Source organism: Solanum stenotomum, chromosome 3 (genome assembly GCF_019186545.1).
Source record: "Solanum stenotomum isolate F172 chromosome 3, ASM1918654v1, whole genome shotgun sequence".
Lineage (NCBI taxonomy): Eukaryota > Viridiplantae > Streptophyta > Magnoliopsida > Solanales > Solanaceae > Solanum > Solanum stenotomum.
This window is the reverse complement of record NC_064284.1, coordinates 24,604,617-24,627,302: the sequence shown is the minus strand read 5'-3', so window position 1 is coordinate 24,627,302 and position 22,686 is coordinate 24,604,617. Positions and strand designations below refer to the sequence as shown.

At 35.4% G+C, this 22,686-nt stretch overlaps 1 protein-coding gene and 1 pseudogene across 1 annotated transcript; one reads left to right on the top strand and one right to left on the bottom strand.

Annotated features, from left to right (window-relative positions):
• Positions 1–323: 323 nt before the first annotated feature.
• LOC125858791 (1-aminocyclopropane-1-carboxylate oxidase homolog) lies at positions 324–2,753 on the top strand (annotated as a pseudogene).
• Positions 2,754–4,074: 1,321 nt separating this feature from the next.
• On the bottom strand, positions 4,075–5,797 carry LOC125860749 (1-aminocyclopropane-1-carboxylate oxidase homolog). Its single transcript, XM_049540769.1, has 3 exons — positions 5,179–5,797; positions 4,751–5,072; positions 4,075–4,609 (listed from the first exon to the last, which is right to left on the bottom strand). Exons 1-3 carry the CDS (start codon positions 5,718–5,720, stop codon positions 4,358–4,360), a joined length of 1,116 nt encoding a protein of 371 aa, XP_049396726.1. The 5' UTR covers positions 5,721–5,797; the 3' UTR covers positions 4,075–4,357.
• Between the last annotated feature and the right edge of the window lie 16,889 nt (positions 5,798–22,686).

The window sequence follows — 22,686 nt, the reverse complement described above, 5'->3', positions numbered from 1 at the left end:
CCCCCCCCCCCATTCTAATTTAAATATTATTTTATTTTAAAAAAAATTTAATTCTACCCACTCCACCTAACCCTCCGGTTCCAATTTTTTTCTCATTTTGTGTTAGATATATACATATCAAAAATATTTTTTTACTTGCCGCCGCGAGACTTTTTTTAAATAAAAATTTTATTTATGTTATATTCGGTACACAACTAGAAAAAAATCCTTAAAATGTATGTACATATCTATCACAAAACCAGAAAAAATGTTTTTTAAAAAATTATTAGGAGTGAAGGGTTAAATAGGGTGATGTAGAATTTTATTTTTTAAAATAAAATACTATNGGTGTTAAAGGACTTGTTGATTCTGAAATCACTGAAGTGCCTCAAATATTCATTCTATCTCCAAAAAACAGGGCGGAAAAATGTGAAACAAACTTTACTTTTCCAGTGATAGACCTCCAGGGCATCGATGAGGATCCGATCAAGCATAAAGAGATTGTGGACAAAGTTTGAGATGCATCAGAGACATGGGGTTTCTTCCAAGTGGTTAATCATGGCATTCCAACATCCGTCCTTGACAAAACGTTACAAGGAACACCACAGTTTTTCGAGCAAGATAATGAGGTTAAGAAACAGTATTACACTCGAGATACTGGGAAAACAGTGATTTATACTAGCAATCTTGATTTGTATAGTCCTTCTGTTCCAGCTGTAAGCAGGGGCGGCTCAACATAATCTGTGGCCTAAAGCGAAATTTTTATTAGAGGCCTAAAATCTATATAAATTTTATCTATATCTATTTATTTTTCTAAATTTCTAGATGTAAATTACTACTTAATATCTTTTATATAAATGATTTTTCAAACACTTTTTTTTTAATTATTAGTTTTAAGTAAGATTTTTTCAATTCAACATTGAAAAACATCCTTTTATTGAGATAATTATTATATGAATTATTAACACAATTTTATAAGTAATAAGTTGATAAACTTTAAAGATAAGAGTTAGAATCATAGAATTTGATTCAAAAAGTTGATAGCTTGGTATACCTACTTTAATATGAAAATTAACAAATAAATTAAAAAAAAAGAATTTGTAATGCACTTTGTTCAACACTTTTCGACTATTGATTCATATTTTTGAGAGTGGATTACTCTAAGGGGTCGTTTGGTGTGAGGGATAATACCAAATAGTCCCGGGATTAAATTATAGTACCGCTTATTTTGTTGTTTGGTTGGCAAGTTCAGGATAACTTATCCCGGGATTAATAATTAGTACCGGGATAAGTTATCCCTCTCTTTGGGTGGTATAGTAATCCCGGGATAACTTATCCCGGGATAAAATAGGTAAATGACAAAAATGTCTCTTTCAACCCTTTTGTTATATAACTTTTTACATTAATGAAGGGCATTTTTGTAAACAAATAAATTGTTCTTAAAATTTATTATTTTGAATACAACAAATCAAACACTCAATAAAAAATAATCCCAACACAACTTATCCCATCATAACTAATCCCAATATAATTTATCCCAACATAACTTATCCCATCATAACTCATTTTCAAACCAAACGACCCCTAACTATCAAAGATTTGAAGAAATAGAGTGCAAAAAGAGTTACAAAGGATAAATAATGTGAGTGTTAACGAAGAAAATGTAAGAATCCAAAACAATGTTTCCTTAATTTCTTCTATTTGAATGGGGTTAAGATATATAATTTTTTATTTATAAAAATTTGAGGCCCCCAAAAATTGGGGGCCTAAGGCCTATGCCTAAAATTTTATAGGCAAAAGCCGGCCCTGGCTGTAAGTTGGAAAGACGCATTTTTCTGTTTCATGACTCCTAATCCTCCCAGTCCACAAGAATTTCCAACACCATGCTGGTACATATATATATTCTTTTCTTAATCTGAATATATTAAACGTAGCATGACACATGATTTACTTATGCTTAATGTGAGTTTTGGAGTATATTGTTAGGGAAATCTTAGTAGCTCAGTTAGTTGACTATCTAAAATTGAACAGAAGACGGGTCATTAAGCATACTCTGTTATTACTCTGTTTATTTTTAACAAATATGTCCGGTTTCAATTAATGTGTGCAGGAAAATACTAATGGACTACTCCAAGGATGTGAGGAAATTGGGCTTCTCCTTGCTTGAATTATTATCTGAAGGTCTTGGTCTTGATCTTGATCTTGATCGTAGTTATCTGAAAGATTATATGGATTGTTTTCAACTCAGTTATTCGTGCAATTGCTATCCACCATGCCCTCAGCCAGAACTCACCATGGGCACCATTCAACATACCGATGTTGATTTTGTAACGGTCCTTCTACAAGATGATATCGGAAGACTCCAAGTTCTTCACCAGAATCATTGGGTTGATGTTCCTCCGACACCTGGTGCTCTTGTGGTTAGCCTTGGAGATTTTCTGCAGGTTAGTACGCATATACAATATTAAGCAATTTGAAAATTATACTAAACATTTTCAAACACCTTTGCTTATTTTTTGCAGCTCCTGTCGAATGGCAAGTACATAAGTGCTGAGCACAGAGCAATTTCAAACAGAGATGGATCAAGAATGTCAGTTGCGTGCTTCTTCAGTGAAAGTCATGCGCAATCTTCCAAGCTTTATGGACCAATTACTGAATTGTTGTCAGAAGATAATCCTCCAAAATATCGTGCCACAACAGTGAAAGACCACTCTAATTACATCCTCACTAGAGGCGTTGATGGAACTTCTGCATTGTCGCGTTACAAGATCTAATCATCATAGTAATGTAACCATTATTACTACTTCCTTTTGTGTATTTCATACTTCTGCTGATTGTACTTTTGAATTTGAAGTTAAGTTTTTGCATTAGTGTGATAACTTTGAGAATAGGAGGATCCTATTCCACCACATATATTGATGTTTATTCAAACTTTCCCATAACTTCTGCAATGAGTATTGACTTTTTCTAAAAGAAATCTCAAAAACTGAAGAGCTGACAAGTTAAAAAGTCGCAAAAAACTAGTAGAAATGCGCGAAATGAGGAGGGGCTTGTACAAGGCTTCTTCTTTATTCATGCTCATTGTGGAAATCGTAGGTAGTTGGACCAACTATAAGTAGCACTTTCATATTCCAACAGGTCCATGGACATCTACAAGGAGTCAAATTTCAAACATTTTTCATAGGTACCAACTTTTATCTATTTTAGGGATCAATGAATACAATACAGAACTCCATCACTATGTGCTAAACTTGATCCGAACACAAATGTGCAGATACTTTTTCAATTAATAACACATTTCATGAAGTGTAATCAAAGTTATTGTTGATTTTTATCTTTATCATCAATTGTTTTTTTTTAATCATACCAACGAACCGTCTTATCTTTTTAAAAGGTTGTCTTTCAACAAACTCATTTTATTATGAAAATTCACAATGTTTCAAGTTACATCTATTCACGAAATTGAAGAACATGATTAATAAAAAGACACAATGAGTAGGTAGTTCAATCAACTAGTACTTACTGAGGCGAAACTAGCGTTATGTGAAAAGATTCACTAACTACCTCATCAATATCCACCATAAACATAATAATTTCATAACATAGTCTGATAATCACTGTATTAATTTAATGTCCGATTTTTTTGAATTGTGATTCAGAAATTGATATCCTTTATTATTGAAGGCATATTCTATGAAAACACAATCAATAGTTTTTGATCCTATTTTACCCTTTTGAATTTAGGAACTTGCATCTTAGTCAAACACCCTACACTTTGAAGTAAATCAAGCTGGACTTCCTTTCTTTTCATTTTCATATGGAATAGATTGTGTTTTCTATGGGGCACTCGATTGAGTACTCAACTAGCTGTTAGAATTACTTTCCCCTACAGGTTCTGTGTTAAATCAGAACTTATCATTATCAATGATTAATTAATCATCATTTTTATCGACCAACAAAAGGTGGGTATCCTTTCACCAACATTCATATCGACACAAATAATTCTATCTGAGTAGATGTTTATTTCACCAACATTCATATCGATACAAATATTCTCAAGTATTAATGTAAATCTAATACATGACCAGAAAGTTGTTGTGTAACAAGCCAAATATCATTTTGTAAGTATGAAATACACAAACTTGTTTTCATTATTCAATAGCAGTAGTAGTTACACTCACACCCAACAACTAAACAAATACTTCCTTCGTTTTCAAACAAGTGATGTTTTTATTTTCGGCATAACCTTAAAGAAAACTACTAATTCTTAGATATTAAGATGTATTTTTATTAACTTTAAATACGTTGAAAAAGGTAAAAACAACCCTTATTTTGATCAAGGGCTGTAACACCACTTATTGGTACATTATTATTGTGATTAGATCTTGTAACTCAACAGCGCAGAAGTTCCATCTAGGCCTTTATTAAGGACATAATTTTTGTAGTCAATCACTGTGGTTGCGCGATATTTTGGAGGATTATCTTCTGATAACAATTCAGTAATTGGTTCATACAGCTTTGAAGATTGCAATGGATTTTCGCCAAAGAAGCACGCAACTGACATTCTTGATCCATCTTTGTTTGCAATTGCTCTATGCTCAACACTTGCGTACTTGTCATTTGACATGAGCTGGAAAACAATAAGCACAACTTGTTGGTTTTAGTACAAAAATAAACAAAGATGTTTCAAATGGCTTCAACGATTCATTTTGTTTTCATGCATATGGTCAGGGTGCATCAGATATAAGATTATAAAGAAAAGAGTACTAGCCTGCAGAAAATCTCCAACATTGACGACAAGAGCACCAGGTATAGGAGGAACATCAAACCATTGATTTTGGTGAAGAACTTGGAGTCCACCCATATCATCTTGTAGAAGCACTGTGATAAATTCAGTGTCGGAATGTTGACTGATGCCCATGGTGAGTTCTGGCTGAGGGCATGATGGATAGTAATGGCACAAGCAACTTATATGACAACAATCCATATAATCTTTGAGATAGCTACGATCGAGACCGAGACCTTCAGACAATAATTCAAGCAAGGAGAACCCCAATTTCGTCACATCTTTGGAGTAGTCCATTAGAATTTCCCTACATAAATTCATTGAAACAGGACATATTTGTAAGAAAAAAAAACAGAGTAAATAACAGAGTATGCTTGGTTGCCTCTCTGTGGTTATGGTATATAGAAATGTACCCGCACGCTTTGGGGAATTCTTGTGGACTAGGAGGATTCGGAGCCATGAAAAATAAAATTGAGTCTCTCCAACTTGCAGCTGGAACAGAAGGGCTATACAAATCAAAATTGCTAGTATAAATCACCTTTTTCCCAATATCTCGAGTGTAATACTGTTTCTTAAACTCGGTATCTTGCTCAAAAAACTGTCGTGTTCCTTGTAATGTTTTGTCCAAGATGGATGTTGGAATACCATGATTAACCACTTGAAAGAAACCCCATGTCTCCGATGCATCTCGAACTTTGTCCACAATCTCCTTATACTTGATCGGATCCTCATCAATGCCTTCGAGGTCTATCACTGGAAAACTGATGTGCGTTTCACATGTTTCCACCCTGTATTTTGGCGGTAGAATGAATATTCTAGGTACTCTATTGATTCCAGCATCAACAAGCCCTTTGACACCAGCCTTAGTATCATCAAAGGCTTTTAGCTCACTCATTTTGTCATAACCATTCTGAATTGTGGTCTGAAAATCATCTTTTTTGCTACAGACTGCCATCTTTGTTTCTCTGATGTTATAAACAAGATGGCAGCACAATATACATTTATAGGAGAATGGAAGCAATTAAAAGAGCTAACTACACAGAACAACTCTATACTATAACTCAAATATGGATAAATCCCTTACAATAAAACACTTAGGGGTCGTTTGGTAGCTGGATAAGGCAAAGCTAATACATGGATAACTTGGTTATTCATGTATTAATTGTATACCATGTTTGGTTTGCAAATAGGATAAAAGTTATTCATGTATTAATTTTGTACAGTGTTTGGTTGGCAGATTTTCAAATGTTGCATAAAAGTTATTCATGTATTATTTTATACGGTGTTTGGTTGCCTTTCTTGTAATCTTACATAATTAATACTTGTATAACTTGTGAGGGAATCTATGTATAATTTAGGCCAGACAGAAGGTGGAATAAGTCATGTGGGTATTAGTTATACATGTATTAAAATGGTAAATTACACATTCACCCCTATTAATTTACTCTTATATATATATATATATATATATAAAACTAACCAAATAATTAATACATATTAAAAAATGTACTACCATTTTTTTCTTTGAGTTTTTCGTCTTGATAATTGCTTAATTTCTTTGCTTAAATTCTTGTTAATTGTTTTCTTTTTAGTTAAAAATACAAGTTTTATTTTTTTTGCTTAAAAATACAAGTTTTAATTTTTTAGTTATCTATTATTTAGTTTAATTTAAATTAGATACTACTTAATTACTTAATCATGTTGAATACAAATTACTTAATTTCTTTTAGTTATTTGTTAGTATTTACTTTGCTATTTTTAGCTATTGGTATTTATTTAATTTTAATGTATCATTTCTAAAGTTGGTTATTTTAATGGTTATAATAAATATTAGCTCACTAATAACTTTTGAAATTAAGAAATAAAAACTGATTCATTAATATATTGTAATCTCTATCTAACTATACCTTGCATAACTAATACCTACATAACTAACACATGTATAGTTAAACCCTACATAACTAATACATGTATAACTAAACCCTACATAACTAATACATGTATAGCTAAACCCTACATAACTAATACATGTATAACTAAATTCTGCATAATTAATACATGTATAACTAAACCTTGCATAACTAATACATGTATAACTAATGTAACACCTCAGAACGTAACATACCTGAACAACAAAAATTTTGGTGAACCACGAAAGGGTTCACAGACCGTGAAAGGAACCACGGTCCGTCGACTTGCTCGTGGTTCCTACCCACCCAGAAGTGGTAGACCATAGAGCCCTCCACAGGTCGTGGACCCCCACACGAGTCGTGGTATGGCTCGTGGAAGCGAGGCAGAACCACCAGAGCTCAGGCATCAAACTATGGAGCCTACCACGGGCCGTGGTCTTGATGACGGGTCGTGAATGGGTCCGTCATCTTGAGCCAGCAGACCTCTTGCCCCAAGTGAAAAACCACGGTGGCCTTCACGGCCTGTGGTCCTTCACACGGTCCGTGAAGTGGACACCTAAACTATGTCGTTTAATACCTGAACTACGTCGTTTTGTTCAGTTTAAGCCTAATAATCTAGTCAGAACCTACCCAAAACCTTTATTCACCAAAAATCATCTAAAGTTAGAGCAAAAAGGAGAAGAAAGAGGTGTCAGTTTCCCAAGAACAATCAGAAGGTTTGTTTCAAGTTTCAGCCCCGAAATCGAAGGATTTCTCCGTAGATTTTGTCACCAGGTATGTGAGATTTCACTAGTGGGTTTCTTTCATCCACTAGGTCCCTAGAATTTAGTCAGTTAATTGATTTTCCATATCTTGTTTAGACCTAAGGTTTCTAAAACCTTGGATATTTAGTGTGATTTAGTTGTTGTAGTATCCTAAATCAAAATAGCTTGTTTCTTGGAAAGTTTACATAATTCCTTGTATAAAACTCTGAACTCTAGTTTGTGTAGATTCTCTTAGTTCATGAATTACACTTGCTAGGTCAGTTAAACAAATAATCATGCTTCAAATTTTGAATGTCACATTATCAATATATAAATGTTGTATTCTCAGATTGCATGCTAGTATTTTGAGCTATTCAGTATTGCAGTTACATTTGTGTCATATACATATTCAGTTGGGAGTAAACTTAGCGTCGAGTTGGGCTAGGATTTAGCATACCCTCATAGTCCCAGAACTATGTGCCCTTGTAGGAGTATAAGTCCCCTCTATTGGGCATCAGATTTAGTGATCACGCTAGTTATGCCTTTATACCCTTGGCAAGGTATATTGGGTCCTCTCGGTGGGGTGTATACATCGGACTCCATGTTTAGCTGACGTGGTTTATGTCGGTTAACAGTAGCTCCCACAGTCAGACTCCTAGTACATTTGACCAAGTTTTCGGTATATATTTCAGCATTTAGTTCAGTATGTTATTTTCATGATTAGTACTTGGTCATTGCATTCAACTTAACTTTTAAGTTATGTTGCAGTATTTACATCCTTGCTCAGTTTATGTCATTGCTCAGTTATGCTTTGTTCAGCTTAGTATTTATATCATCCATGCTCAGTACATTCCAAGTATTGACGCATACTCTGCACTACATCATTTTATGAAGTAGGTTCAGGTACTCAGTATCCATATCGCGTTAAGATCGATTCTCGATCCGCATTTCAACAGCTTCAGTGGTGAGTCCTCATACTTCGAAGACAATAGACATGCTTCTCATTTTAGTCTTGTTATTCAGTTTTCAGTTTTGTTAGAGTGAGCTGAAGGGCATGTCCCAGCAACTCAACTCAGTTAGAGGCTTTTCAGACATAGTAATAGAATCAGCTTGAATTGTTAAGTTTATGTTTCAGTTGTTATTAAACTCTTAGTATGGTTTATACATTCATAATACTTGAGGTTTCCCCATTTTTTTCGTTATCCATTGTTTTAGCTTCTGCATAGTATATGTCTTATTCAGTTATTCTCAATATGTTTGATATATGCCAGACGCAAGGTTAGCTTGGGGTCACTCGTGATTCTACGTCCCGTGTTACGTTAAGGGGGTAGCCTCGGGGCGTGAAAACTAATACACACACTACTAATACATGCACAACTCTATCCAGCTACCAAACGGCCCCTTAGGGGCAGTTCGGTTACTGGATAAGGGTTGAGTTATTCATGTATAAAACTTTGTATAAGCTTTACCATGTTTGATGGAAAAAATTCAACACACATATTACTATGTTTGGTTAGCAAATTAAAATGTCACATAACTAATACATGTATACGTTATGAGTCAATCTATGTACTGTTTTATGCGAGTAGAAGGTGAAATAACTTATACCTGAATAACTAATACATGAATAAAAAGTTAAAATGACTAAATTACCCTACATCACTCCCAATTAAATATAGTCTTTTTCTAAGGTTACAATCAAATCCATTGTATGCCGTTTTCTAAATCTCAAATTTTTTCATCTTCTCAAAGGCAAATCTTGGAGAATCATTCAATCCAATGGCTAGAAATAATACCGATAAATTGTTGAGGAAGGGATGGTGACAAATTTGAAATAGAATTTTTTGCTTTGCTCTTGGTTACTGTGGATTCCTTGACCTCCGACATTGGTTCGAATAGTCTAGTAGCAGATCGAACAAACTTCTTGGCAGCTCCGATGAAGTATTGGAAGATCAGCCAACTTATCATTTTTCTTTGGAAAATTACATGACAAAGCAAACATATACTACTTAACTATTTATCATTGTAAAAAATTACCGCACGACTAACCTTTCTTCCTATTTACTAGGAACCACTTCCGGATCTGTATACTACCATATTTTCTGTTTCCCCAATATACAAATTGTTTTTCTCTCTCATCCTAATCTTTTTACTATTTTTTTCTCCTTAATTAACTCATGCACAATCAAATTTGAAATTTTATATCGTGCTCCCACAATTTCAAGTAACTTAATAGTTGTATTTGTAAGATCTAAATTGCAAGAAAAGTCTATTACGAGAGTGCAATGACGTGGGACCAAACACTCTAAAAATAAGGCTGACCTAGGGTTTCCTTTCTAGCCAGCAGCTGCGCAGTTCTCATGGCTGCTACGACCACTAGACGACCTCTTTTTGAGGCTGTCCAGCCCGTCCCACCATTCCAAACCACCACATATGCCAACCTTTTCAATTTCAATATTATAAATCCTAAACAATCTGCCCTAATTAACTCAAAAACAATCGAAAAATCAATCAAAATAATTCATGGAGAACCAACTATCACGTTTTCAATGGAGGAAAGGCAAGACTTTATGATTGAAGAGGGATTGCATCAACCAGTGGTGTTTAAATTTTCCTATGGTGCGCTAGATTTAAAGGTATTAAGGTCAATTTTACCAAAATATCTTGGTACCAAGGGCAATTGTTTAATTGGCTTACTTGCTCCAAGACAAATTTTGTTAAGATTTGATCAATATGAAGATTATGTACTACATTTATCTCGCTCAGTTAATTATCTTCTCTACAATGGAGAGGAGCACAAATGTAGGGTTTTTCCATGGTCCATTGGATATAATCCTATGGAGGAAACGACGTTAGCTGTGGTTTGGATTTCTTTACCGAACTTATCTCCAGATTTTTTTGCAAAGAAGTCTCTATTGTCTAGCATCGGCAGTTAGGAAACCAATAGCTATAAATAAAACTACTCAAATCAAGTCAAGACCTAGCACAACTAGGGTCAAGGTTATACTTGATCTAATGGAAAAGCTTCCAAATCGTATAAGATTGCAGTTTGTGGATGGAAAATCTAGTAAGTTGATCGAGGTTTTTCAGGAGTATATGATAATCCACCTTTGTATTGCAATTATTGTAAGCACCAAGGTCATCATGAAGATAGTTGTCGTTTGATCTCTAAAAGAAATCAAAATAACAAACAAATTGATGATACCATTGAAATTGCTTCAAAAGGTACTATCGATAGTGAAAAGTATCAAGGTGATGCCAGGGAAATACTAATGAAAAAAGAAAGGTTGTAGATGTAGATCAAAGTAAAGCTACATCTTTAGATCGAGAGTTGGTTGTTGTCACTTTTGAGCAAAATTGTCCACACTCAATGGATGTTGTTACAAGTAATATTGGTGTTAAAACAACTACCGATAACAAAGGGGGAACGCCAAGAGTTGGGATTGATGCACCGCGAGTTGGTTCAGGCCAAAAAATAATGGATTCAGGACACAAACTAATGGATACATCTGAGCAGCATGTTTTGCAAGTTGAAACCAAGAATGCAACTAAAAATTGGACACTAGTTGCACAAAAAAATTCAACTAGTAATCGAAGACTTTCTCCGACTAGTCAAAATAATTCTTCATGTAGTGAAAAGGGTGCGATTGGAAATTTTCATGACAGTGAGAAGAGACAAGATATTAGTAATGCCTCAAGAGACCTATTATTTTCGAATAGCTTTGATGCTTTATCGAAGACTACTGGAAAGCAAGTAAAGTTAACAAAGAATGACAACAATTTGATCCAATAAAAGCAAGTTTCACCACCTACTTTGAATTGCAAATTAAGTCCAGAAGCTCCCGTATTTGTGCCTAAATGTGTGATTGCAAAGAATAATGAGTCAAGGACCTTAGTGTCAAATACAATTGATTTGGGCGAGGATTCTCTTGATGAAGATGAGGAAGACAATATGCTTGATTTGGGAGAGGATTCTCTTGATGAAGATGAGGAAGATATGTTGGACATATGCTTTGATAGAGTGTCTATGGAAGGAGATATATCACCTAGGTAACAAAGAAGTGGAAGTAACAAAAGCAAAAAGAAGACACATGGAAGGCAACATAGTTGCGATGGTAAAATGACTCAGGAGTTTTTTCCAAGGCACCTATCGATGTGACAGGCAAAACATAACCATTTGATAGTATCAATAGGTTCAACAAGATCCAATAAATCCATAAAGAAAGTATGAGTTATCAAGTGTTGTTGGATAGATTTGAAGAAAAAGACAAGAGAAAAATACTTCAAGATACTTTTGATGGACAATCAATTTTTTTTAATTCATGTGTTTGTAATAGAAAGTTTGAGGTTGATAACTCAACTTTCTTCTTGATTGGCATATTTTTACATTATTTAAGCATCCTCATTTGTAATATCATCATGGAGTGTATTACAAACTCTGTGGTGATTAGAAAATACTTAGTTCTCTCTAGCTCTTATTTTCTTCATGCTTGTTAGGTAGTAGACGTTAGGTACTTCATTAGGATTAGTAAGGTAAGGCCTAGCCCCCCTTGCTTTCACTTATCCCTATTGATATTATTTATGTTTAATAAAAGGCCACTAGACACTGTCTAGTAGTAAATTTGTGAAAAAAAAGATAGTGCGAGGACGTGTGGTGTTTAAGGCTTGGGGCTAGTTCGTTTATTGTATGTGATGTGAGGCCAAATATATATATTTTTAATCATTATTTTCCTCACATTTATTATTTATATCTATCCTTTTTAAGCATTAATTTTATGGATTGTGCTAAGTAGTGTATTTTATTTGTAGGAGTAAATTGACGTAAAGTTAAAGAAGTTTGGAGCTAAAACGAATTAAAGATGAAAGATTATAGAAGGAAATCAAGCAGACACTTTAATGGATTAAATTGAATATAATAATATATAAAATTATATGCTCCAAAGTGCACATTCAATTGGAAACTTGAAAGGAGAATATTGTTGCCAGCCACGTGGTGAAGGCAGTGGCCAATTGAGGAGCTATGCACAATGTTGAAGGTGGCGGACAGAACACGTACAACAATTCCAACTCAGTTTTGGTTTTGGTTTTCTCGTTTGTTTTGGTCCCAGTTATTTTATTTAGCATTTTCTACATCTATAAATAGTCCATAGAAATAATTATTGGACAACCAATATAGAGTAAGGAGGAGGCACTTTTGAAGAGAAAGTCGGCAATACTTTTTAGGGTTTTTTTCTTCTTCTTGTTTTCATAGACATTAGTAGCTAAAGCTCTTCTTCTGGGGCTGTAGCTACAGATTCAATATTGATTAGTTAGGGTTTCTGAATTAATTCTTGGTTGTCATTATAAGCTACTTCTATACTCTTGTTTTAGTATTTTGTGCTTGATCACCATGAGATAAATATATTGTCTAATCTTAAAATCGGGAGAGGAGAGGTTAGATAGACCAAGTAATATAGAGAGCTCGGTCCACCCATTAAATTGAGGTGATTAGTGTTCAGGAGTGACGCCCAGACGAACACCTTGCTTGGTTACGAAATAGGATGAAATATAAATGCTCATCAGTTAGTCTATTTATCCCCGCTCAATGATGTAGTTAGATAGCTAACTGAGGTAGGCGACGAGAGGCATATAACCCGGATCATATCATCAACCTTATAAACCAGTAACTTGACAACTAAAATTAGTTCTAAGCCAAAAATATGATACATGAAATCCAATACATGCTGCAGCCCTGGAATTTTCCAACTATTGTAAGTAATTTTATTATTTTGTTCTTGCATTCTTCTCTTTTGGTTCTCTTAAATAAATAATTAGATCAGTAGAATTTAATAAAAATAGTTAATTGACAAGTCATTTGGGTTTCATAATCCGGTTCTTTAAAGAGCCACTATATTACTTGCGGGACCGCTGTAACATCTAGCACCTAGAAACGACTAGAAAGAGTTTAAAATCTGAAAATAATCATTTTTGGAAAGCATGTGGAAATTTGTCTAAGTTAAGAAAGTGAGTTTTGGTCATTTTCAAGCAAACATAACTCCTAGATCAGGATGATTTAGGAGTATTTCTTGATATGGTTGGAAAGCCCTTGGGAAAACCTTTCCAACGCCGCTGATTTTGCACGATTTCGACATCGTATGAGTGAGATATGCCTTTCGGAAGTTGGGTTGTTGGATCGAGGAAAGTCCCAATCCGGATTTAGGGAAGGGCAAAGTAGTCTTTTCTCTAATTAATTTCCTAATTCATTTTTAGGGATCTATTGGGTAAAAACATGACTTAGTCAGTTTGGAGAATTGAGAAATACGCTTAGGGCTTGGAGAAGAGAGAAAAGAAGAAAGAAAGGGAGAAAAGCCAAGATTTCGCCAAGAACGTCAAGCTTTTGGAGTGGAATTTGTCGGGGGCGATCCCTATTAAAGTATGTGAGATCTTTTAGTGATGGTTTAGTTCACCCATACACCAACTTGTTTCAATTTAGCGATTTTGGGTTGTTTACATGTTAAAAAGTGAAGTTCTTGAAGGACATCGTTAAGTTCTTGATTGGTTGTGCTGTTGAAGTTTCTTGTTGATTTGATTCATGTTTTTGGGCTGTTTTTCGAGTTAGATTGGTTGTGTATTGAGGGTAAAATTGATCCTAAGTGTTTGGGGAAAGACCTAGGGAAGATTGGAGGGTTTAGAGATGAAAAACGGAGAAGAAAAATCGAGAACACCTGGGTAACGGGGCAGGGGTGCCGCGCCAGCCAGCGCGCCCCAAAGCAGGCTATGAAGTTTTGGCCTTGGGGTGCTGCGCCAGCCAGCGCGCCCCACAAACTTCTTTGAAGTTTGGAGCCTGGCACCCCACACCTCTCAGAGCGCCAAGGACGCCAGTTCACCCCATTCTTCCCCCATCTTTTCATACTAGTTTCCAAGCGATGTACCTACGTTTTGTAGTTGATTCCAACACTCTAAGGTACATCTAAACATCATGGAATCATTTATAAACATACGATCATGAACCTTGAATCCATAGTCCAATTCAAGGAAAGTTAAGATCAAAGTCAAAGAAGTTAAGAGTCAAGTCTAGAAGTTAAGAAGCAAGTCAAAGAAAAGTTTCTTAAAGTTTTCAAGAGTCTTTATTAAACGTTTAAACTTCGTTTTAAGACTCAAGTTTCAAGTAAAGTAAAGAGTAAAGAGTTGAGTTCATTTCTCAAAAGTTATTAGGGGACTGAGTATTCCCAAAGAAGTTTATAAATGTTTTCACATTTGAGCAAGAAAGGAACTATNAGCTATTGGTATTTATTTAATTTTAATGTATCATTTATAAAGTTGGTTATTTTAATGGTTATAATAAATATTAGCTCACTAATAACATTTGAAATTAAGAAATAAAAATCGATTCATTAATATATTGTAATCTCTATCTAACTATACCTTGCATAACTAATACCTACATAACTAACACATGTATAGCTAAACCCTACATAACTATTACATGTATAACTAAACCCTACATAACTAATACATGTATAGCTAAACTCTACATAACTAATACATGTATAACTAAATCCTGCATAATTAATACATGTATAACTAAACCCTGCATAACTAATACATGTATAACTAATGTAACACCTCAGAACGTAACATATCTTAACAACAGAAATTTTGGTGAACTACGGAAGGGTTCACAGACCGTGAAAGGAACCACGGTCCGTCGACTTGCTCGTGGTTCCCACCCACCCAGAAGTAGTAGACCACAGAGCCCTCCACGGGCCGTGGACCCCCACACGAGTCGTGGTATGGCTCGTGGAAGCGAGGCAGAACCATCAGAACTCAGACATCAAACTACGGAGCCCACCACGAGCCATGGTCTTGATGACGGATCGTGAATGGATCCGTCATCTTGAGCCAGCAGACCTCTAGCCCCAAGTGAAAAACCACGGTGGCCTTCACGGTCTGTGGTCCTTCACACGATCCGTGAAGTGGACCGTAGATAGGGGTGCCAAGAACCAGTAGACACTGGCCAGCAACCACGACCCACTTGATGGGTCGTGGTCCCTTTGACGGTCTGTTAGTGGTTCCATGGTCGGCCCTCTTTTCCCCTATGTATTGGACACCTAAACTATGTCGTTTAATACCTGAACTACGTCATTTTACTCAGTTTAAGCCTAATAATCTAGTCAGAACCTACCCAAAACCTTTATTCACCAAAAATCATCTAAACTTAGAGCAAAAAGGAGAAGAAAGACGTGTCAGTTTCCCAAGAACAATCAGAAGGTTTATTTCAAGTTTCAGCCCCGAAATCGAAGGATTTCTCCGTAGATTTTGTCACCAGGTATGTGAGATTTCACTAGTGGGTTTCTTTCATCCACTAGGTCCCTATAATTTAGTCAGTTAATTGATTCTCCATATCTTGTTTAGATCTAAGGTTTCTAAAACCTTGGATATTTAGTGTGATTTAGTTGTCGTAGTATCCTAAATCAAAATAGCTTGTTTCTTGGAAAGTTTGCATAATTCCTTGTATAAAACTTAGAACTCTAGTTTGTGTAGATTCTCTTAGTTCATGAATTACACTTGCTAGGTCAGTTAAATAGATAATCATGCTTCAAATTTTGAATGTCACATTATCAGTATATAAATGTTGCATTCTCAGATTGCATGCTAGTATTTTGAGCTATTCAGTATTGCAGTTACATTTGTGTCATATACATATTCAGTTGGGAGTAAACTTAGCGGCGAGTTGGACTAGGATTTAGCATACCCTCATAGTCCCATAACTATGTGCCCTTGTAGGAGTATAAGTCCCCTCTGTTGGGCATCAGATTTAGTGATCACGCTAGTTATGCCTTTATACCCTTGGCAAGGTATATTGGGTCCTCTCAGTGGGGTATATACATCGGACTCCATGTTTAGCTCACGTGGTTTATGTCGGTTAACAGTAGCTCCCACAATCAGACTCCTAGTACATTTGACCAAGTTTTCAGTATATATTTCAGCATTTAGTTCAGCATGTTATTTTCATGATTAGTACTTGGTCATTGCATTCAACTTAGCTTTTAAGTTATGTTTCAGTAGTTTACATCCTTGCTCAGTTTATGTCATTGCTCAGTTATGCTTTGTTCAGCTTAGTATTTATATCATGCATGCTCAGTACATTCCAAGTACTGATGCATACTCTGCACTACATCCTTTTATGAAGTAGGTTCAGGTACTCATTATCCATATCGCGCTTAGATCGATTCTCAGTCCGCGTTTCAACAGCTTTAGTGGTGAGTCCTCATACTTCGAAGACAATAGACATGCTTTTCATTTTAGTCTTGTTATTCAGTTTTTAGTTTTGTTAGAGTTAACTGAGGGGCATGTCCTAGCAACTCAACTCAGTTTGTGGCTTTTCAGACATAGTAATAAAATCAGCTTGAATTGTTAAGTTTATCTTTCAGTTGTTATTAAACTCTTAGTATGGTTTATACATTCATACTATTTGAGGTTTCCCCATTTTTTTCGTTATCCATTATTTTAGCTTCTGCATAGTATATGTCTTATTCAGTTATTCTCAATATGCTTGAAATATGCCAGACGCAGAGTTAGCTTGGGGTCACTCGTGATTCTACGTCCCGTGTTACGTTAAGGGGGTAGCCTCGGGGCGTGAAAACTAATACACACACTACTAATACATGCACAACTCTATCCAGCTACCAAACGGCCCCTTAGGGGCAGTTCGGTTACTGGATAAGGGTTGAGTTATTCATGTATAAAACTTTGTATAAGCTTCACCATGCTTGATGAAAAAAATTCAACACACATGTTACTTTGTTTGGTTAGCAAATTAAAATGTCACATAACTAATACATGTATACGTAATGAGTCAATCTATGTACTGTTTTATGCGAGTAGAAGGTGAAATAACTTATACCTGAATAACTAATACATGAATAAAAAGTTAAAATGACTAAATTACCCTACATCACTCCCAATTAAATATAGTCTTTTTCTATGTCGTTTTCTAAATCTCAAATTTCTTCATCTTCTCAAAGGCAAATCTTGGAGAATCGTTCAATCTAATGGCTAGAAATAATACCGATAAATTGTTGAGGAAGGGATGGTGACAAATCTGAAATAGAATTTTTTGATTTGCTCTTGGTTACTGTGGGATTCCTTGACCTCCAGCATTGGTTCGAATAGTCTAGTAGCAGATCGAACAAACTTATTGGCAGCTCCGATGAAGTATTTGGAAGATCAGCCAACTTATCAGTTTTCTTTGGAAAATTACATGACAAAGCAAACATATACTACTTAACTATTTATCATTGTTATCGTTGTAAAAAATTACCGTGCCACTAACCTTTCTTCCTATTTACTAGGAACCACTTCCGGATTTGTTTACTACCATATTTTCTGTTTCCCCAATATACAAATTGTTTTTCTCTCTCATCCTAATCTTTTTACTATTTTTTTCTCCTTAATTAACTCATGCACAATCAAATTTGAAATTTTATATCGTGCTCCCACAATTTCAAGTAACTTAATAGTTGTATTTGTAAGATCTAAATTGCAAGAAAAGTCTATTACGAGAGTGCAATGACGTGGGACCAAACACTCTAAAAATAAGGCTGACCTAGGGTTTCCTTTCTAGCCAGCAGCTGCGCAGTTCTCATGGCTGCTACGACCACTAGACGACCTCTTTTTGAGGCTGTCCAGCCCGTCCCACCATTCCAAACCACCACATATGCCAACCTTTTCAATTTCAATATTATAAATCCTAAACAATCTGCCCTAATTAACTCAAAAAAAATCACAAAATCAATCAAAATAATTCATGGAGAACCTACTATCACGTTTTCAATGGAGGAAAGGCAAGACTTTATGATTGAAGAGGGATTGCATCAAGCAGTGGTGTTTAAATTATCCCATGGTGCGCCAGATTTGAAGGTATTAAGGTCAATTTTACCAAAATATCTTGGTACCAAGGGCAATTGTTTAATTGGCTTACTTGCTCCAAGACAAATTTTGTTAAGATTTGATCAGTATGAAGATTATGTACTACATTTATCTCGCTCAGTTAATTATCTTCTTTACAATAGAAAGGAGCACAAATGTAGGGTTTTTCCATGGTCCATTGGATATAATCCTAAGGAGGAAACGACGTTAGCTGTGGTTTGGATTTCTTTACCGAACTTATCTCCAGATTTTTTTTGCAAAGAAGTCTCTATTGTCTAGCATCGGCAGTTGGGAAACCAATAGCTATAGATAAAACTACTAAAATCAAGTCAAGACCTAGCACAACTAGGGTCAAGGTTACACTTGATCTAATGGAAAAGCTTCCAAATCATATAAGATTGCAGTTTGTGGATGGAAAATCTGGTAAGTTGATCGAGGTTTTTCAGGAGTATATGATAATCTACCTTTGTATTGCAATTATTGTAAGCACCAAGGTCATCATGAAGATAGTTGTCGTTTGATTTCGAAAAGAAATCAAAATAACAAACAAATTGATGATACCATTGAAGTTGCTTCAAAAGGTACTATCGATAGTGAAAAGTATCAAGGTGATGCGAGAGAAATACTAAATGAAAAAAGAAAGATTGTAGATATCGATCAAAGTAAAGCTACATCTTTAGATCGACAGTTGGTTGTTGTCACTTTTGAGCAAAATCGTCCACACTCAATGGATGTTGTTACAAGTAATATTGTTGTTCAAACAACTACCGATAACAAAGAGGGAACGCCAAGAGTTGGGGTTGATGCACCGTGAGTTGGTTCGGGCCAAAAAATAATGGATTCAGGACACAAACTAATGGATACATCTAATGTTGAAGATGCTGAAAATTATGGGCAACATGTTTTGCAAGTTGAAACCAAGAATGCAACTAAAAATTGGACACTGGTTGCACACAAAAATTTAACTAGTAATCAGAGACTTTCTCCGACTAGTCAAAATAATTCTCCATGTAGTGAAAAGGGTGCGATTGGAAATTTTCATGACAGTGAGAAGAGACAAGATATTAGTAATACCTCAAGAGACCTATTATTTTTGAATAGCTTTGATGCTTTATCGAAGACTACTGGAAAGCAAGTAAAGTTAACAGAGAATGACAACGATTTGATCCAATAAAAACAGGTTTCACCACCTACTTTAAATAGCAAATTAAGTCCAGAAGCTCCCGTATTTGTGCCTAAATGTGTGATTGCAAAGAAGAATGAGTCAAGGGCCATAGTGTCAAATACAATTGATTTGGGCGAGGATTCTCTTGATGAAGATGAGGAAGACAATATGTTTGATTTGGGAGAGGATTCTCTTGATGAAGATGAGGAAGATATGTTGGACATATGCTTTGATAGAGTGTCTAGGGAAGGAGATATATCACCTAGGCAACAAAGAAGTGGAAGCAACAAAAGCAAAAGGAAGACACATGGAAGGCAACATAGTTGGGATGGTAAAATGACTCAGGAGTTTTTTCCAAGGCACCTACCGATGTGACAGGCAAAACAAAACCATTTGACAGTATCAATAGGTTCAACAAGATCCAATAAATCCATAAAGAAAGTATGAATTATCAAGTGTTGTTGGATAGGTTTGAAGAAGAAGACAAGAGAAAAATACTTCAAGTTACTTCTGATGGGCAATCAATTTTTTTTTTAATTCATGTGTTTGTAATAGAAAGTTTGAGGTTGATAACTCAACTTTCTTCTTGATTGGCATATTTTTACAATATTTAAGCATCCTCATTTGTAATATCATCATGGAGTGTATTACAAACTCTGTAGTGATCAGAAAATACTTAGTTCTCTCTAGCTCTTATTTTCTTCATGCTTGTTAGGTAGTAGACGTTAGGTACTTCATTAGGATTAGTAAGGTAAGGCCTAGCCCCCCTTGCTTTCACTTATCCCTATTGATATTTTTTATGTTTAATAAAAGGCCACTAGACACTGTCTAGTAGTAAATTTGCGGGAAAAAAAAGATAGTGCAAGGACGTGTGGTGTTTAAGGCTTGAGGCTAGTTCGTTTATTGTATGTGATGTGAGGCTAAATATATATATTTTTAATCATTATTTGCCTCACATTTATTATTTATATCTATCCTTTTTGAGCATTAATTTTATGGATTGTGCTAAATAGTGTATTTTATTTGTAGGAGTAAATAGACGTAAAGTTAAAAAAGTTTGGAGCTAAAACGAATTAAAGATTAAAGATTATAAAAGGAAACCAAGCAGACAGTTTAATGGATTGAATTGAATATAATCATATATAAAATTATATGCTCCAAAGTGCACATTCAATTGGAAACTTGAATGTAGAATATTGCTGCCAGCCACGTAGTAAAGGCATTGGCCAATTGAGGAGCTGTGCACAATCTTGAAGGTGGAGGATAGAACACGTACAACAATTCCAACTCAGTTTTGGTTTTGGTTTTGGTTTCCTCGTTTGTTTTGGTCCCAGTTATTTTATTTAGGGTTTTCTACATCTATAAATAATCCGTATAAATAATTATTGGACAACCAATATAGAGTAAGGAGGAGGCACTTTTGAAGAGAAAGTCGTCAATACTTTTTAGGGTTCTTTTCTTCTTCTTGTTTTCTTAGACATTAGTAGCTAATGCTCTTGTTCTGGGGCTGTAGCTACAGATTCAATATTGATTAGTTAGGGTTTTTGAATTAATTCTTGGTTGGCATTATAAGTTACTTCTATATTCTTGTTTTAGTATTTTGAGCTTGATCACCATGAGATAAATATATTGTCTAATCTTAAAATAGGGAGAGAAGAGGTTAGATAGACCAAATAATATAGAGAGCTCGGTCCACCCATTAAATTGAGGTGATTAGTGTTCAGGAGTGACGCCCAGACGAACACCTTGCTTGGTTACGAAATAGGATGAAATATAAATGCTCGTCAGTTAGTCTATTTATCCCCGCTCAATGATGTAGTTAGATAGCTAACTGGGGTAGGCGACGAGAGGCGTATAACCCGGATCATATCATCAACCCTATAAACCGGTAACTTGACAACTAAAATTAGTTCTAAGCCAAAAATATGGTACATGAAATCCAATACATGTTGCAGCCCTGGAATTTTCCAACTATTGTAAGTAATTTAATTATTTTGTTGTTGCATTCTTCTCTTTTGGCTCTCTTAAATAAATAATTAGATCAGTATAATTTAATAAAAATAGTTAATTAACAAGTCCTTTGGGTTTGATAATCTGGTTCTTTAAAGAGCCACTATATTACTTGCGCAACCGCTGTAACATCTCGCACCTAGAAACGACTAGAAAGAGTTTAAAATCTGAAAATAGCATGTGTCTAAGTTAAGAAAGTGAGTTTTGATCATTTTCAACCGACCATAACTCCTAGATCAGGATGATTTAGGAGTAGTTCTTGATATGGCTAGAAATCCCTTGGGAAAATCTTTCCAACGCCGCCGAGTTTGCACGATTTTGACATTGTATGAGTGAGATATGCCTTTCGGAAGTTGGGTTGTTGGATCGAGGAAAGTCCCAATTCGGATTTAGGGAAGGGCAAAGTAGTCTTTTCTCTAATTAATTTCCTAATTCATTTTTAGGGATTTATTGGGATAAAAACATGACTTAGTCAGTTTCGAGAATTGAGAAATACCCTTAGGGCTTGGAGAAGAGAGAAAAGAAGAAAGAAAGGGAGAAAAGCCAAGATTTCGCCAAGAACGTCAAGCTTTTGGAGTGGAATTCGTCGGGAGCGATCCCTATTAAGGTATGTGAGATCTTTTAGTGATGGGTTAGTTCACCCACACACCAACTTGTTTCAATTCAGCGATTTTGGGTTATTTACATGTTAAAAAGTGAAGTTCTTGAAGGACATCGTTAAGTTCTTGATTGGTTGTGTTGTTGAAGTTTCTTGTTGATTTGATTCATATTTCTAGGCTGTTTTTCGAGTTAGATTGGTTGTGTATTGAGGGTAAAATTGATCCTAAGTGTTTGGGGAAAGACCTAGGGAAGATTGGAGGGTTTAGAGATGAAAATCGGAGAAGAAAAATCGAGAACACCTGGGTAACGGGATTGGGGCGCCGTGCCAGCCAATGCGCCCCAAAGCAGCCTCTGAAGTTTTGGCCTTGGGGCGCCGCGCTAGCCAGCGTGCCCCACAGACTTCTTTGAAGTTTAGGGCCTGGCGTCCCACGCATGTCAGAGCGCCAAGGACGCCAATTCACCCCATTCTTCCCCCATTTTTTCGTACTAGTTTCCAAGCGATGTACCTACGTTTTGTAGTTGATTCCAACACTCTAAGGTACATCTAAACATCATGGAATCATTTATAAACATACAATCATG